General features: G+C 32.1%; 1 protein-coding gene across 1 annotated transcript in view; it reads right to left on the reverse strand.

Moving 5' to 3' along the window:
- Nucleotides 1–13376, reverse strand: part of LOC140050864 (excitatory amino acid transporter 1-like) — a 31727-nt gene that overhangs the window by 16969 nt on the left and 1382 nt on the right. Inside the window, exons 2-4 of the mRNA XM_072095831.1 lie at nt 8065–8241; nt 5754–5796; nt 4380–4600 (exon numbers count right to left, since the gene is read on the reverse strand). Of these exons, the coding sequence (XP_071951932.1) occupies nt 4380–4600; nt 5754–5796; nt 8065–8241 (441 nt within the window). The remainder of the gene's footprint in view (nt 1–4379; nt 4601–5753; nt 5797–8064; nt 8242–13376) is intronic.

The raw sequence follows: 13376 nt of genomic DNA on the forward strand, positions 1-13376 counted from the left end.
GGCACTGAGGCGTTATGGGTTGGGAGTAATGGCTTAACATACGTCTTAAACACATCACCAAGAATGGGTTGTGTTGGGAGGGGAAGAGTGGAGATACTGGAATTAGGAGACAATACGAATACAACATAATTGGAATTGTACTGGGAAAAGTTACTACATTTGAACTGTCCTATGGAGGAGTTAAGGTTTGGTGATTGTGGTGGGATGGGGAGAGGAGAAAGAATATAGACTGAGGAAGAGGTAATTCAGCGGTATTCAATTATATATTTTATTCATTAGCCAATATGACACCTATCCAATTACATACACCATGCCTATCAGCTACTGTATGTACCCGCTCCGGGAGTTTGGGGTGAGCTATCATAGCTATATATACCCATCTCATTTTGAAGCTGAACTGAAATTTGTCCTGGGAAGAATGAAAGAGAGTGTGGGGTGGTGTTATTGAAGAGTGGTGGAGGAGTTGGTGAGTATAGGGAGATACTGGCGTCAGGTGTTATGTATGAGAAGGCTTTAAACTAATTTTAAAACCCACCCTGGGGCGGGTATAATTTCTAGTCTATATATATATATATATATAAAAGGCAAACACAAAACGTTTGTCCTCTTTGCATGCCGCGGTACAACCTCTGATTGGTGTGAATTTTGCACTCAACATCAATCTTGCAATGGAGATGGTCATGGTCTATATAAAAAGTTTGTTAACCAAATTATTGAATTATGACTTATTAAATATTTTAAAAATTACCTTTCAAAAGGCTATGAAATATGGAATTTCCAGAGGGCGTCATTAGGAACCAAAACAAAAAACGGCAGCATTATCGTTCAGAGATGCGAGTCGATAGGCACACAGTAATTTTTAAGTACAAGAAAAGCCACATGGTCGTGGATTACTTCAGTTCACTTCCATTTGTAATAATAAACATTTATGTATGATGATTTATGTTGGCTAACTAGATATTGTTATATCTTTCTAAAATTTGAAGTGTAGGCTCTACGTTTATTCGTTTTCTTTCATATTAGCGTGCAAAATTGTACATCAGCTATGCCACCTGTATTAACAATGGGAATGCGAATTATTTGTTTAAGTAAGGTGATCATTACTATACTTTATGCAACCTTTTTATTCTAGGCATACTATAGCCCTGACCGTCCTTCTTCTTTATTCTACTAATCCGCCGAATAATTACCAGCTTACCGTGGATACAGAATCTTAATTATAATTACAGCTACCTTTTGATGCCTATCATTGTTTACTCTGATTTCCAGTATAGTAACGTAATTGCTATACATTTTGTCCCTATTATACCATAGCTTGTTAGTTTTCGATTTTTGTCTATCCAATCCAAGTAAACTTTTGTAATGAAGTCCTACAGTTAAATAAGTGTTAATGTATACAAACACATGGAGTAATTTATAGTTCAATTCAATTTCAATTCAATTCAATTCAATAATACATTTATTTAAGATGGTCACAATATATAACAAACAATATTACAATAAACAATCATAAACAATTAATATAAGACCATCTTAGGGATCAAAATTAGAAGTAGAACTTGTCTCACATTGACCCCTAAAATAATAATAATAATTCAAACAAAAATAAGAACGGTACCGTATAAATATACAAATACAACGCATACAATTAAATAAATTATACAGTGCGCAACATATTTAGTAGGTTTGGTAACAAGATAAATAAAGGATTTTTATATGCTTTCTAAATGAATTTACAGTATATAAATGATTGATGGCAGTTGAATCTAGATTATTCCAATACGTTGGTCCTAAATAAGTAATAAAAAACTGGCTTTTTCTAAGTTTAACAAATGGAACATACAATTTATGTGGATTTCTTATGTTATAGGTATGATCTAATAAACGATTTGAAAATAACATTGAAACAGACTTTGGTAGTAAACCAGTAACATATTCAAACATAAAAGAAGTAACTTGAAGTTTATGAAGGTCATATATTTTTAAAATTTTAAGTTTTTTAAACAAAGGTTCTGATGCAGATGTAGATTGTTCAAAGTTTAATAATCGAACAACACGTTTTTGTAAAATGAAAATTCTTTGTAAATTTGATGGATAATCAGCTGCCCATATAATATTGCAATAAAGTAAATGTGGTAATATAAGCGAATTATACAAAGAAAGTAAAATGTGTTGAGGAAAAAAATATTTTATCTGGTTTATAACACCAATGCATTTAGACATTTTGATTGAAATATTTTTCTGATGACCGGTCCAATTTAAGTTTTCATTAATTAAAATTCCAAGAAATAAAGTTTCGCTTTTTCGGTCCAGATTTTTACCATTTAGAACAACCTGAATGTTTTTGTTACTTAATTTATGCCTGTTTCGATGGGAGTGAAATATAATGAAATTTGTTTTTGAAGTATTAATCAATAATTTATTAGAAGAGAACCAATTTTCAATCTTATTTAATTCTAAATTAAAGGTATTTACTAATAAATCAATATTTTTGTTTGAATAAAATAAAGTTGTATCATCGGCAAAGGAAACAATATTCAGTGTATCACTAACAAAGGTTATGTCATTTACGTAAATAAGAAATAATAAGGGTCCAAGGACCGACCCCTGTGGTACACCACATGGAACGTTCTTTGCCGATGATTTACAGTTACCAATCTGTACATATTGTTTACGATTACTAAGATAACTAATAAACCATTTTAACGAAACACCTCTAATGCCATAACGTAACAGTTTTGAAAGTAAAATATCATGATTAACAACATCAAAAGCTTTGGATAGATCAAGAAAAGTGCTTAACAAAAATTCTTTATTTTCAAATGCATTATTAATTGAATGTATAAGTTCAAGCATAGCGTGACAGGTAGAGTGTTTTTTACGAAAACCATATTGATGATTATTTAGGATGTTATGTTTAGTTAAATATGTATAAAGACGAGTATGCATTAATTTTTCTATTATTTTTGAGAGAATGGGGAGAACGGAAATCGGTCTATAATTGTTAAGTAAGTTTGCATTTCCCTTTTTAAAAACTGGGACCACTTTAGCTAATTTTATATGATCAGGTACGATTCCTGTAGTAAAAGATAAATTGATAACATAAGTAAGAGGAATTAAAATAAAAGGAGTAACTTTTTAAGAACAGTTCTACCATAAGTTTCCTAATTACATGTACATGAATACAGGCCAGATATGTTAATGAGCATCCACACAGCTGAGATCTGATCTAACAACAAACATGGATGATGCACGTTGAACAGATCGACGCGACTAGAGGTTCCACTGATCGTATTATTGTGAACGACACCCGCTGAGTGAACAGACTACCCATCCAGCCGAACGAGGACGTCGCTCCAATAGCTATGCAAATGTTAACGAGATTCAGCACCAATCAGGCAACGGGGGAAGAAGAGAAAGAGATAAAGAAGATGTTGGAGGCTTGAGTTATTCAACCATCCATGTCCGAGTGGGCATCACCTCTGTGTTGGTCCGGAAGCGTGATGGTTTTGTGCGCTTTTGCATTGACTATTGTGCTCTCAACAACGTCACTACTAAAGATGCATATCCATTACCCCTGATTTGTGATTGCTTTAACACACTGTTGGGGGAATATCTGGTTTTTCTAAACTGGACGCGATTTCGGGGTACTGACCATTAAAATGAAAGATGAGGACCAAAATAAGGGAGTGTTTATCACCAAGCTTGAATTCGTTAAAATGCACTTTGGTCTTTCCAATTGTCCTACAACTTTCTCCCATGCCATGGGTTTGGTACTTCGGGGATTGACATGAGATATTGTATTGACATTTCTCGATGACATTGTCGTGCTAGGTAAAACGTTCGAAGATCATCTCAGCAACCTCTTTTGGGTTCTACAATAATTTCGTATTAACAACTTCAAACTTAAACCTTCTACAAAAATTTTTTTTTAATGTTTCAGGGGGATAATATAACTTTAAGGAAACAAGTTTTTTACTGTATGGTAATCATTAATTAAATTTAGTTATTTGCCAACCTACAGAAGTATCACCATTTTCAAAATTCTTTCAATATATTCTTAGCAATACTTTCAAATTCGTAAATAACAGTGGATTTTCTTTTTGAACTTTTAGATTTCGGACGTATGTAAAACTTGCAAGTGTAAAATGTATTAATTTTGTTACAATGAAATTTACTGACCGCATACATTGCATACTTATAATAAGCATGTTAATTTCCTGGTGAAATTTTTGCTGCTTTTATTTTGTATATTTTGTATGGATGTACAATTCGAAATAAAGGAAATTAATGAATTAAAGCACAAATAAAAAGTACTGTCCCAAACTCCAAAAATATTGCCGAGCCTAGGAAATAGATTAATCTTTATAGTAACATACCAGATTATTCCTTTAACAAACATCATAACTGCTTCAAACATACTGTTGAAGAATTCACGTAGAGGCTTTCCAGTATCTCCAAGTTTTCCAAGTATGACGCCAAAGATAAGTGAGAATACGAGTAGTCCCATAACATTCATGCGGTCTTTACTTCTTAATTCGTGTGTGACTGTGGTAGTGTTTGTTTCGGTATCATACACAACGATGCGTTCTGTCTTGTACTGTTATGGAAAAATTGAACATTGATTTAGCACATGTATATGTGTAAACAATAAATACATATAAAATATAGTCAACAATTATTTACATTTATTAAATTTTTGATTACCTTCAATTAGTAAACACCTTGTTACATCCACAAGTTAGGTAAAAAGAGTACCAACATTTAATTAATTTTTAGTGATTTTATATACAATATTTAAATTTCCACATAAAAGAAAACATTTTCTCGTATTAAGTTACATTTATTTGATTTTCTGTGATTTCTTGAATTTTTATCTTGTATCTTGTGGTTTTGTACCATATACGTCACATTTATTTAAAATATATTGTAAAGAAAATTAATTGTAAATAAGTTAAATATAAACTGTGCATTTATTAATACAGTAATTTAATGGTTTGAAACCAATCTGATATTAATGGACCTCGTCCAACCTTTTCCACTCGAGAGAGAGGACGCTGTGTGTTTGGCACCTCGTCCAACCTTTCACCGAGAGAGGACGCTGTGTTAGACATCAGAGTCCCTCTTAGAAGAAGCAAGAAGATACCATCAAGAAGATATTTATTCAAATGGATCCTGAGTTTCATCCGTCGTGCGAGAGAGATTCTTGAGACGGCAGCCATCAAGTTTTCTGTCAACTCATTCATATTATACAGTATTCTGGATAACAAACATTTTCTTTCTACTACAAACTCATTTCATTCAAATGTCATAATATATTTACAATGTGACCTCATGCATTATTTACATACAGAAGTATTATTGTATTATATTAAGTATTAAGTTACAATCCCAACTTACAGGCTATTTTGTTTCATTATTTATCATACAAAATAAGCAACTTATTCATCCTTTCTACCAAATGGATTCACATTTTATAAAAATTAGTAATATGTTGAAGAAGATATTCTGATATCTATTTGTAGTTATTATAAACATTTCTTCATATCTGAATATCAATATTATGATAGCTTCTACTTATTATATCAAAAGACATATGACATATATATTACCAATTAATCTATTAAGAATGTGGAAGTGGAAAATAAATAAATTTATAGTGAATTAAAATTAAAATATTAGTATAAAATTAAGAGTATTTTTTAAATTAAAGAATTGACATCAAAATTTATTACATAAAGGGCTTCACATACCTGGCGAAAGCATGCTGCAACAATGTTTGATGGAAACATATTCCTGTAATAAATAGAGAAAGGTACGATGTTCATTGATATAATTTGACCACTTTTAGATTCATATATTTTTTAATAATTGTTAGCGCAATGGTAAAATAAAACAACTACTAAATGTATAAAGTGAATTAAGTGCGGATTCTCAATGTGGTCAGTGCATAGTAATATTAGGCTCTGCCCATCTTATTTGACCAATTAGAATTAAGAAAATGTGGTTTTCTGTTAGAAAAGTGAAAGAAAATGTTAAAAGAAAGATATACTGTATACAGGATAAATAAATAATTAGCTTGTGGTAGGTCTGTTATAAGTTTTGTTAATATTTTATCACATGCCATTCAGTAATTAGTTATTGACAATTAAAACGAATTTAGGTTCAATGATTTGGCGCAAATAGGGGTGTTTTCCGATCGTGGTATACACTGTCTAATGGATGTCCATCTTTAAAAATTCCCGAACACAATAATACGAGTATGCTTCGGATTTTCATATCTCCTCCTACGGTAATTGTTTTTAATAGCCGAAAACCGGTTGGTACAGCTCGAGTATCATATACATATATCATGTTGAAGACCGGCTAATTTTCTTAAAAAAATACTATTTTAATAGATTTAATATACGTTTATACAAATGTATTGATTTGCAATGAATGGAACATGCCAATCTGTATTTGAAGCTTCAAATTCCTCGGTAAATAGAGGGCTCATTATTTCGACAAATGCTTAGTGTCGGGTGTAAACAGTAAACTTAATAAACACTAAGAGTGGCTTTCGGATAATTTTAGATCCATGACCGATAAATGAAGATTTATCGAACTGGGAGTGTAGTTAGGCTTATAAGAACTAAACTAAGATTTAATAGGCATCATGTAGTTAAACTAAGTCTCATTTGAGACTTAGGGAGTGCAGCTGAAAGAGTGAGTGTTATAACCATATTTGACAAGTGTATCCTATAGGTAGGCCTACGAAAATTTATTCGAAAAAAATAAGGCGTCATAAATCACGGCCCAACAAATCAGTACTCGTGACAGAAATTTGATCCAGTTTTGTTCACACAAATGTTTCCAGGAATTTTAACACCGCAACCGCGGATTAGCCCTAAATATTTAGTTTGATAATGCTTAATAAAGAGGTACTGTAGACTACAGTTTAATTAGTTTCCGATCACCGAATGTCTTACTGTATTTATTTAGTGTGGTTCTTATACTGTATAAATACCATCAACTTTATTACTGCGGTTCCATCACCACCACCCCGTGCCGCCCAATCTTCGTAGTTCAATTTTCATTTCTCCTTAATTTCTTGAGTCCACATTAAATTAATTTTTCTTTATGATATCCAGTATTTGTTATTTTGTCTTTATTTTTTAATACCCCAATTAAGGGGGAACGTTTTTGTTTAGTGTCTCAAAAATGTCCCAGTTGGTTCTATTGTATTCGAGAACCATCTGTGGGGATCCCTGGTAGGCTTCCGCTTTGTGAAGCACAAACAGTACCAAGGCCATCAATCCTAAAAAAAAATAACTTCATGAGGTTATCTGAACATCTATAGTATACTTTTACACTTCACAGCGAATAGAAAACAAGATTATGGTGGCCAAGGTTCTACCTGTAAAGCTTAATTAATTTGGTATCTATGTAGCCTTCATCCCTCTGAAACAAACACCTTTTGTCAAACATTCACTTACTCTTGATTTAAAAAAAAATAAATTATTAAAAAACTTATTTATTCAGCAGATGTGTTTTTTATCATTTTTTAATTGCCGCAATATAGATTTTGAGTATTATTATTAAAGATGTTCTTAAAAACAAGAAAAATGAAGATTAATAAAATGAAACTTTTAATAGCCATTTGAAGTTAATAACTACCATAGGAAAAAATAATGATTTCACTTATAAATCTAGAACCTACAAATTAAAATGAAGGAAAAAAAAAAAAAATTGTTAACACTAAACAGGTCTTAAAATAATACTAAAAAAGTGGTCCAGAATTGGGACCCTGGTCCGTATTGCCTCCAAAATTTAATGGAGTGGTCCTTTATCTATCTGTAAACTAGTAATCCTGCTAACAAATAAACAAACAGACACATGCGATCAACTATATATACTGTACATCCTTGGCAGAGGTAAAAGACTTGATAAACAGACAAAAACTTAACCATTAAACCATTCTGAGAGACAACTTTTGCTTTAAATTACAGTTTTTTCTGATAAATATTTCTGTTTCCGAGAATTAACTAGATATTATGTGACATTTAAATGGCATATTGAACTAACCTAATCAGGTCCATTACAGTGTCCACAGCATCTACTTCATCTGGTTTATCTAAATCTTTTTCGTCCTCTTCATCTTTTCCGACTGCCCCTGGTTTGATGGACACAACCAGTACAATTCCAATGATCACAGCTATCACACTTGTTGTCAAGTAATACACTACTGCTTTTTTACCAAGACTAAATAAAATGTTTAGAAAATAATATTTTTAAAGAATTATAACGTTTTTGTTATTATTAATATTAATAACGACCAAAGGAGAATTAATAATTAATTCTCCTTTGGTCTTAACTAAAAACAACTTTGTGATTTGTTTTACTCTTTAAATATTTTCATGCTGCTTTAGCCCGCTACGTCCCAGGAGGATGACTCATTAAGAAACCGAAAGTAAAGCAGCAGTTATATATCTAAGGTTGACAGTTTTGCTAAAATGTATACTCGAGTGTAATTTATAGGTACCACCAAAAAACATCTGGGAAAGAGTCTAACAGTTGAATGACAAATCCCAAAGCATTTTGGGTATTTATGAGTCCCATGATATTATATAATTTTTTTCAGGTAAAATAACTATTATGTGACAATAAAATGACACTTCAAACACAAATTAAAAAAAAAAAATATTTTTCAGAGGGACAATATATCTTTAAAACTGTTACGTCAATAATAATAATAAATTTTTTTTTTAATTAGTAAAATTATTGATACTAGAGGGTGAGCTCGCTTCGCTCGCTCCTCCTCTAGGAAGTGTAGACGATGGTTCTCGGAATGATAATGTTCTCCTTATACATTTTCTGTCGGTTACCATTATTGAAAATGCTTGACATTCGTAAAACTAAACTACTTTGTTTCACAGTGTTTTAGATGATTAATAACATTTTAAAGTATAGTTTTTATTGTTTGGTAGGGCCCTTTGAGGAGGCGGAGGTCATTTGAGGGAGGTGCTTATTCGAGGGATATATGTTAAATTTTTTAGTTCTAATAATATGGTAACATTTATAATCAAATGAAATCCTCTAACAGATATGAAAAGTGGTAAAAAAGAATAACAAATGCTTGGTAAATTGCAGATAACAGTGCGGTGAATTCTACTACAAATGGTATAATTGTGTTATTATATATATTATAAATATGTGGATGGACGTTTATTAGATAGTTGGGTTGTTTTAAAGTGATGTTTTATTGGAGAGGCGTTTATTCAAATGAATACCATCCTAATAATTATTAATACATTATTTAATTTAATCATCTTTTGAAACTAACTTCCGTGACAGAGTGGGCCCAAGAAAGAAGACATTACGGCTTGCAACATGGGCAGACATCTCGGTCCTAACGGGACACAGGAAGATAGCCTACAGTTATTCCTGCAAGCTTACTCAATAAAACTCAGCTATCGGGATTTCACTCGAAAAATGTCTTATCATCAAATCTCCCTATGTAATTTTATAATACTATTCCCCACAATATATTCTGATTCTTTATGGCGTATATTTAATTTGATCTTTATTAATTTGCAGTATAATTCCTATTATTTAACTACTGTACCTTCACACACGCGCGCTGCGCGGTATGTTTTAAAATAAACAAAAAACTGAAATGGCTATGATTAATGGCCAGTCCTACATCTGATTTTTTTTTCGTCTTCCAAAGGGACACTGTATTGATTGATGGAAAGTGCCTGTTTCCAGTCACCTTTAGGGTCAAATCTATTATTTTAACTGCTCCCTTGTGTATAAAAGAGAGAAAATATTTGAAACCAGGTTGTTGCAAGGTGAACTTATCTTAAACCCGGAAATTACTTTGACCGGGAAGAATTGAAATTTAGATGAAAATCTAATGTTGAAATCATAAATTGTGTTAAAAAACTCTTTATAATATCTTCCTAAGATAGAAATATGGAACAATAGCGTCGCTGTGAACACTAATGTTATCAAATCTACGTTTCGCGGTACATCTCAGATAGATAAGGTAGGTATCCAAGGCGGAGATTTGTACCGAAGTTTTTGCATTGTGCTCGCCTATGTCAGAATTAACCATAATTTATATATAGATAGTATTTGGCAAATGTCGATTTTGTAGTGGAGGTTAATCTCTATCAGTTGATTTTTTTTTTAAATTAGTAAAATTATTGATATAGTATTTGTCAAATGTCGATTTTGTAGTGGAGGTTAATCTCTATCAGTTGATTTTAACAAAAAATTAGTAAAATTATTGATATAGTATTTGGCAAATGTCGATTTTGTATTTTTGGCAAAGATTAACAAAAAATGAATAAATTTCTTATATTAAATTTAATAAATATGCAGGTGGAAAAGGTTTTATTGTATTTCAAACACATCCCTTTGGATTAATTACATGCTTCCTTACACAATAATTTATACAAAAACATCAATATACTGTACACAACAATTCTAATCTAATAAAATATTCATTAGTTTTAGGCAATTTATAGTAATGAAATCAATTGTAACGTGTTGATAGAATAATTATATCGCAATTGTACCCATAAAATGTGTGATGATGTTTGTTGTAACCTTGACTTACATATTATATATTTATAACAAATTAATTCCCTAATCCAAACTGCAGACATGTCAAATTTATCTGGCCCATGGCACAACTATTGACTATTTCAAAGATGCACTTTTATCATTTTGTGCTAGAAAATCTGTGTATTTGAATTTTAAAAAGTTGCAGTTTGTTTCTGGTTGAGACTCAGATATCAGTGGAGGATACAAGCAGGGTTAAGCTACAGTAGGGCAGATGCTCCACCGGTTTTGACAAAAAAAATGAAATTATGAAATACTTTTTGATCTATTATTGACTAAACTATAATCTTAACTCATTTGAAAAATCATAAATCCGCCCCTGTATATAACAAAAAAGTTTGTATGGGGTCTGTTTTTGTTGCTTAACATAACGTCAATATTTTTTTGGCACAGAAATGGCGCTCATAAAAAAAATACCGTATTTTGTATACCGTATTTTCCACCCCAAATTTGTGGATTCATACCGTATTTTCTGTAACCATTTCTACTGATAACAAAAAATACCGTATTTTTTTATTACCTGCGACATGAGGTCAATATCGTGCTTATATTTTCTGTCGCTGTCAGCTGTTTTACACATGTGTATAGAAATATTCGGTGAAAATGTGGAGCGAAGACGTCACAGTATTTACTATCTGTGTGGGGAGGGAGAGGGAGGGGAGCTAAAATATCCGGCCAACTAAAATGTAATAAAAGGCACAACCACATTTATAAAGGCATTTCTAAAAACATAAAGCAGGAGTACGGAATAGACTTGTCTCCAAAGCAAGTAAACTCAAAACTGAAGAGCCTGCGAAAGCAGTACAACATTGCAAAAGACAATATCTCGGGGAGGGAATGAATTACTTGTCCCCATTACGATGTTTTCTGTGCTCTCATAACATTTTTATCACTAGAGCTGGGCTATTGGAAGTGAGGCGTAAAACTTTTAATTATCGATCAAATAAATAAATGACAATTTGGGTAAAAAGGATGAATTTTAACACGACCACCTAAGAAGTATTGTTAGCAGAAACGGGTACTAAAAAAAAATACGGTATAAAATGCATTATTTTTATACCGTATTTTGAGCAGTTGCAGCAGAAACAGGCCCTATATCGATTGAATTTCTGCTAACTTTGTGATGAAAAAAGCCCATTATCTGCTAGTTGTTGTCACCGATTAAAAAACAAATGAATCAAAAATGGAATGCAATTCTGCTTCAATGAAATTAGGGGCAATTTATTCACACAGACCTTTATTAATTGGTTATTTTCTTGTTGGAGAATAAGATGATTCTAAGAATGTTGGGGTTGTTTTACGAGCAGCACATTAGTTAGTTAGTTTATTTTTTTATACTGGGCGACCTCTTCAGTCAAAGAGTGATCTCCAAGAGGGCCCAGTTTGTGATCAGTGGCTGTGACGTACTAGTACACCGGGACCGGGGTAACCCCCTACTTGTCTCGAAAGATGTACTAGGTTCTTTAAAGTGCACATGAGCTAGTTGTGTATACTGGACCTACGGTTTATAGTCCTTATCCGAGAAGACTCGTTCTACCACCAGAACCATGGAGTGAATGAGCCTCAAACCCTTGCCGATGTTATGGCTACGTAATTTACGGTTCCACTGTCTTAACCGCTCGGCCACTCACTCACATATAAGCCTGTTGTACATGTACAGTAATTTCAGTAGACATTGTGTCAATATTTGTATTGATTCTATACAATTTCATGCAAGAGAGCATTATGACAATAATAAGGATAAAAAATAATTGATTAAACAGAGCATTAACAATAGTAGAACAAGTATTGTTGTATTTGTACATGTACATTAAAGTCACATAAAATAGTACAAGATCCCAGTCATTGTTCAATAAGTGTTTAAAAAGGAAACATTTTGTATAAAAATACATTTTTGGAATTATTTTATTCTGATATTAATTTCCCTTTATGTATTGTAAATTGGATAAAAATATGAACATTAAATATATCTTATTAATTATTGCATTTTGTATTTTGTAAGGAACGTTTTTTGTGACTCTGGAGTAAATTAGTTTCTTATATTGTATTGCATAATATTTTATGTGGATCTTATATTTTTACATCTAAATGGAATCAAGGTAATACAAATACTTTTATAAGATATTTTGTATACATAAGTTTACAAATTTCATTAGTAAAATTGTTATTAGCATGATAGCATGACAACTTTAAACTTGAAACACTATTGATTTTTAGCGTTTAAAAAAAATGTTAGCGCTTTAATAAATCCAAGTTGTTTTGGAAATACTGTATGGCCTATTGAAGATGGGATACTTTGATTAATTGAATATTTTGCATTTTTAAATGTGATTTATGACACTTTAAAATTAAGACAAGTATATAAGATACACTTATTTTGAGGTAAGCTTTGGATTATTTGGTGGAATTAGGGCATCAAGAGGATAGTTGCAATATGCTATTTAGGGCGCTACGCCACAACGAAATATCCTGTATCACTTAAAATGGCAAAACTGTCCTAATTTCACGTTGTTGTCACACCATAAAGGAGATGAGTGTGGGTGTGTGGCCGAGCGGTTAAGACAGTGGAACCGTAATCACTTAGCCATAACATCGGCAGGGGTTCGAGGCTCACTCACTCCATGGTTCTGGTGGTAGAACGAGTCTTCTCGGATAAGGACTATAAACCGTAGGTCCAGCGTACACAACTTGCTCGTGTGCACTTTAAAGAACCTAGTACATCTTTCGAGATGAGTAGGGGGTTACCCTGGTGTATTAGTACATCACAG

This window comes from Antedon mediterranea, chromosome 6, assembly GCF_964355755.1.
Source record: "Antedon mediterranea chromosome 6, ecAntMedi1.1, whole genome shotgun sequence".
Lineage (NCBI taxonomy): Eukaryota > Metazoa > Echinodermata > Crinoidea > Comatulida > Antedonidae > Antedon > Antedon mediterranea.